General features: G+C 56.2%; 1 protein-coding gene across 1 annotated transcript in view; it reads right to left on the bottom strand.

The window, feature by feature from the left end:
* Window positions 1-570: 570 nt before the first annotated feature.
* The window catches only part of LOC144737180 (uncharacterized), a 48,621-nt gene continuing 43,191 nt past the window's right edge, over window positions 571-6,000 (bottom strand). The window contains exons 13-16 of the mRNA XM_078619902.1: window positions 4,517-4,648; window positions 2,916-3,013; window positions 1,812-1,946; window positions 571-1,073 (exon numbers count right to left, since the gene is read on the bottom strand). Of these exons, the coding sequence (XP_078476028.1) occupies window positions 571-1,073; window positions 1,812-1,946; window positions 2,916-3,013; window positions 4,517-4,648 (868 nt within the window). The remainder of the gene's footprint in view (window positions 1,074-1,811; window positions 1,947-2,915; window positions 3,014-4,516; window positions 4,649-6,000) is intronic.

The following is a 6,000-nucleotide window of genomic DNA, read 5'->3' as shown; positions in this document are numbered from 1 at the left end:
GCCGCGCGGTGCAACAACGGCGCCGCCTACGCCGGAGGGTGGAGGGGAAGGAGAAGGAACGTTCCGTGCCGAGCGCTCGCCGCGCTCAAGGCTCCCGTCACGAACGCCGCCCCGAACGGGCGTAGAAATCGTCGCCGTCGTCGCCAACTCAACATCGATGCCGCGCCTCCCAAGAAGAAGCGGTGTACGTCCAGAGACGCCCCCCCTTTCTTCGGCAGTCTTAGCCAAAGGGGTACCTACCCATTACCCCCACCCCCCCCGGGGCGGCCCCCTCCCCCCAACCTGTGGCGACGTCGCTTTGTGGTGGTTTTGTTGTTGTTGTTGCTGACCAACAAAGTAATTTTGCGAGCAGTCGATTAAACCACGCCGCGGTCGAGCGACGTCGCCGGATCTCTTTTTTTAAAACGTCTTCGCTGCGGGGCGTCCGCCGCGGTCGAGTTTGTGGTTAGTACACCCGCGGTGTTAACCAGTGGGGGGGGGCGGCGAGCGGGGGGCGCGTGGGGGAGCAGGGGGGGGACAACCGCTGGGGCCTGAAACCGCCGAAGCCAAACGCGCCGGGGCACTCGCGGGTCAAGACCGCGGCACGAACTCTCGCAGGATGCTCTTCGCCATCACCACGTCGTTGTGGGCGATGCCCAGAGCCCGCCGGACGTCCTCGAAGGAGTAGCCCTCTCCCATCAGCTTCGCGATCTCTCCGTCCATCTTCGCCTGCTGGTCTCGGCCTGGCGGAAGAGGCTCCCAACCCGCCAGGCCTGCCTCTCGACTGGCCGAGGGCGCGTGTCGACTGGCCGAGCCAGTTCCGGCGAGGCCTGCTTCCCGGCTAGCGAGGCCCCCCGAGTCCCGGTTAGGTAGGCCCATTTCTCGACAGGATCCCGTAAGGCTTGCCTCCCGACTCGTGACGGCTGCTTCTCGGACAGGTAGGCACGAGTCCCGGCTAGTTAAGCCTGAGTCCCAAGTAGGTAGGCCCGAGTCCCGGCTAGAGGCCGATGAGGCCTCGAGGCCCGGGGTGAGGTTCGAGTCAACCGCCAGGCGAGGTAGAGGCTTCGGAGGCCTGGCTGGGGCCTGGTGGGCATCTGAAGGAGAGAAGGAAAAAAAAAGGGGGGTTTAAACGAAATCAAATGTGACCTGTGACATAACAAGAATGAACCCCGGGGTCCGGGTGTCTCTTTCTCGAGGGTTTCATGATGACAATGGCAAAGCCAATGAGTAAGCTAATGCTGAGACCCGGTCTTCCCGAGTCTCAAGGTCAGAGTCCTGGTGAAGACTCAGGGAGACCGGGTCTCAGGGTCAGAGTCCTGAGTGAGACTCAGGGAGACCGGGTCTCAGAATCAGAGTCCTGATTGGGATTCTGGGAGACCGTGTATAGTAGTGTAGTGTATAGTGTAGTGTATAGCGTAGTGTATAGTAATGTATAGTGTAGTGTATAGTGTAGTGTATAGTGTAGTATACTAGTACAGCACTAGTGTATAGTGTAGTGTATAGTGTAGTATACTAGTACAGCACTAGTGTATAGTGTAGTGTATAGTGTAGTATACTAGTACAGCACTAGTGTATAGTGTAGTGTATAGCGTAGTGTATAGTAGTGTATAGTGTAGTGTATAGTGTAGTGTATAGTAGTGTATAGTGTAGTATACTAGTACAGCACACCGGTCGCGTGTTGGAGAGCCAAGCCACGACATTTACAATCTGAGCACCGTGACGTTTCGCCAGCGACTACAGCCGGCTTCGCCAGGCGACAGCCACACATTTGTGGAGAAGTCCACCGGTGTTTCGTTCCTTAAACATTCACTGCGTGCGAACGAGGCTGTCACCCTTGCCTGGAAGGCTGGCGGGGGGGTCAGTGTCGGCCGTGCCGGGTCCCACGGTGGGGGTCCAGGTCCCCTCGGGAAGGTCCCGGTGACTCAACACGGCGGGGACGGGCGACGGGAGGAGGTCGTAAGGGCTCTCTGTACACACACACACACAGGCACACACACACAGGCACAAAAGACGAAGATTCCCCCACGTAGCCTTGAGGGGAGCCATTGTAGCGAGATGTTAACGACATCGTCTGGTATGCAGGAGGTCGTGGGTTCTATCTAGACCCTGACGATGTCTGCTGTATATTTGGAGTTTGCGGTGTCTCTCTCTCATCATCATCACGGTGGCTAGTAGATGTTAACGACATCGTCTGGTATGCAGGAGGTCGTGGGTTCGATCCAGACTCTGTCGCCTGTTGTATATTTGGAGTTTGCGGTGTCTCTCTCTCTCATCATCATCACGGTGGCTAGGAGATGTCAACGACATCGTCTGGTATGCAGGAGGTCGTGGGTTCTATCCAGACCCTGACGCCTGCTGCTGCTGCATTTTTAGAGTTTGCGTGTCTCTATCTCTCCTTGGTCACGTGGATTTTTCTCCAGGTCCTCCGGTTTTTCCCTCCGCATGTAGAATCAACATCTGGCTGCTATAAAGTTCCACGTGATGATGATAAGTCCACTTCGTTGAGCTACGATTTGTGATTGCCAGGTCGCTTCTGCAACAGAGCTACATATCTCAGTGGGGCCTCAACTGGTAAAATAAAAAAACGTTTAGTTTAATTGTTTAACAAACTGTTGGGGCAAGTGCTGTTAGTGAGCAGCACCTATCAAGGCCGGAACGGCACACGAGGGGATGGGTGGCCAGCACCACGCCCGGCCGCCTTTGTCTCCCTCGTGGCGATGTTTAAAAACTGCATCAAGTACTCATTTGAGGATGAGTCGACCTAGGGGAGGCCCAGGACCGGTTCAGATAACCGTCACTGGTGTTTGTGGCCGTGAGCGGGAATGGAACTCGGGTCGCCGGGTTCGTAGCGCAGCGCGCTAACCGCTGCACCACCCCTCCCCGTACAAATATACATACACACACTCGCACACGCACCCCCCCCACACCGATCTCACCCTCTTGCGTGTGAGCCTGTGGCTGTTGCGTTGCGTCTGCAGCGCCACCTCCTGTCCGTTTGCAGACTGTGCTGTAGGTCTGGTTCGCAAAATCGGCCCTGTGTGAGAGGTAAAAGCAGAAAAAACACGCGGCGACGTCACGGCGAAATCTTGGGATTGCAGGAGGCTTGATTGAAACATCAGCGCGAAAAGACAGGGTCTCAGAATCAGAGTCCTGATTGGGACTCGGGGAGACCGGGTCTCAGGGTCAGAGTCCTGGTGAAGACTCAGGGAGACCGGGTCTCAGGTCCAGAGTTTGGATTGAGACTCAGGGAGACCGGGTCACAGGGTCAGGGTCCCGGTGAAGACTCAGGGAGACCGGGTTCTCAGATTCAAAGTCCTGATTAAGACTCAGGGAGACCAGGTCTCAGGGTCAGAGTCCTGATTGAGACTCAGGGAGACCGGGTCTCAGAATCATAGTACTGATTGGGACTCAGGGAGACCGGGTCTCAGGGTCAGAGTCCTAATTAAGACTCAGGGAGACCGGGTCTCAGGGTCAGAGTCCTGATTGAGACTCAGGGAGACCAGGTCTCGAGCAATGGGGGGTGGCAAGGCTGCAGTAGAGGTGAAGAACCGCTGGTTTAAATCGTCCGGTTTCGAAATTCAGTGTCGGCAGCATCTATGTGAGTCTATGGGTCTCTATATAAGCCTATGGGTCTATATGTGAGTCTACGGGTCTCTATGCGAATCTGGGTTTCTATGTGAGTCTATGGGTTTCGAAGCGAGTCTATGGGTCCCTATCTGAGTCTATGGATCTCTGCGCAAGTCTCTCCGTAGCGAGACGGACATTGTTTGCGTATCCATCGAGTTATTTAGTAAAAAAACTACTCATCTTCGGCAAGTCCCACTCAGCTCCAAATCCTCCCGTACCGCATCAGCTCCATCTCTTCTCCACGCCCGTGTAGCCCCCCTCTATCCAGCCAAACAGAAGCTGCTTGGACATGCGGTGGCTGGGGATGTGGGCTACATGACCCAGCCAACGCGGCCTCGCCTGACGTAGGGGCTCAACGATGGTGGGACCGTGTCCCAGATATTGCAATGCTCTCTGAGCTCTGCTTACTCATGCATGAAACTAAACTATAAAACGAAGCAATTTTTATTTTACCAGGAAAGTCCCACTGAGCTACGTAGCTCTTTTTCAAAAGCGGCTTGGTCACACGTGATAGCTCGAGCACGTGGCTTATCACGTGGGAATTTATAGCAGCCAAATATTCAGAACACGTGATGTTGATTATAAATGTGGAGGGAGAAAGAGAGAAACACCGCAAACTTCAAATATACAGCAGGGATTTTGTCAGGAACGAACCTACGAACTCTTGCATACCAGGCGAGGTAACATTTTACCACCGTGAGATCATCCCCACGACCTCCTGTAGACCAGGCGAGGTAGCTAACATCTCGCCACCATGGGATCAAACCCACGACCTCCTGTAGACCAGGAGATGTAGCTAACATCTCGCGACTGTGGGATCGACCCCACGACCTCCTGTATACCAAGCGAGGCAGCTAACATCTCGCCACCGCTTGCGAGTGGGCGCGTGGGGTTCTGTGTGGGCAAGCACCTGGGGCAGGAGGCGCCCCACACAGCAGCAGCAGCGGCAGCAGCAGCGGCGGAGGAGGAGGAGGAGGTCGGCACCGACGGTGGCTCCACCACCTCTGCTCCTTCGGGCATCTCCCGCTCATCCGGGCACACGCTGAGCCAGAGGGAACACACACATGCTGAGTCAAGGGGTAACACACACATACTGAGGCAAGGGTGACGCGCACACACACACACACGCTGAGCGAAGGGGAACACACACACACACGCTGAGCCAAGGGTGATACACACACACACGCTGAGCCAAGGGACACACACACACACGCTGAGTCAAGGGGTAACACACACACGCTGAGCGAAGGGGAACACACACACACGCTGAGCCAAGGGTGATACACACACACGCTGAGCCAAGGGTGACACACACGCTGAGCCAAGGGACACACACACACACGCTGAGTCAAGGGGTAACACACACACGCTGAGCGAAGGGGAACACACACACACGCTGAGCCAAGGGTGATACACACACACGCTGAGCCAAGGGTGACACACACGCTGAGCCAAGGGACACACACACACACGCTGAGCCAAGGGTGATACACACACACGCTGAGCCAAGGGTGACACACACGCTGAGCCAAGGGTGACACACACACACGCTGAGCCAAGGGTGACACACACGCTGAGCCAAGGGTGATACACACACACGCTGAGCCAAGGGTGACACACACACACGCTGAGCCAAGGGTGACACACACGCTGAGCCAAGGGTGATACACACACACACGCTGAGCCAAGGGTGACACACACACACGCTGAGCCAAGGGTGACACACACGCTGAGCCAAGGGTGACACACACACACGCTGAGCCAAGGGTGACACACACGCTGAGCCAAGGGTGATACACACACACGCTGAGCCAAGGGTGACACACACACACGCTGAGCCAAGGGTGACACACACGCTGAGCCAAGGGTGATACACACACACGCTGAGCCAAGGGTGACACACACACACGCTGAGCCAAGGGTGACACACACGCTGAGCCAAGGGTGACACACACACGCTGAGCCAAGGGACACACACACACGCTGAGCAGTGGGACACACACACACACGCTGAGCCAAGGGACACACACACACGCTGAGTCAAGGGGTAACACACACACGCTGAGCCAAGGGGAACACACACACACGCTGAGCCAAGGGTGATACACACACACGCTGAGCCAAGGGTGACACACACGCTGAGCCAAGGGACACACACACACACGCTGAGCCAAGGGTGACACACACACGCGATGTAGCAAGGGGTAACACACACACGCTGAGCCAGAGGGAACACACACACACACACTGAGCCAAGGGTGACACACACACGTTGAGCCAAGGAGAACACACACACACGCTGAGCCAGAGGGAACACACACACACGCTGAGCCAAGGGGTAACACACACACATGCACGCGTGCGGGTCAGCCCCGCGTAGCCTTAATGGAGCGT

The sequence above is a fragment of the Lampetra planeri genome, chromosome 65, assembly GCF_965212315.1.
Source record: "Lampetra planeri chromosome 65, kcLamPlan1.2.h2, whole genome shotgun sequence".
NCBI lineage: Eukaryota > Metazoa > Chordata > Hyperoartia > Petromyzontiformes > Petromyzontidae > Lampetra > Lampetra planeri.
This window is presented reverse-complemented; position numbering and strand designations above follow the sequence as displayed.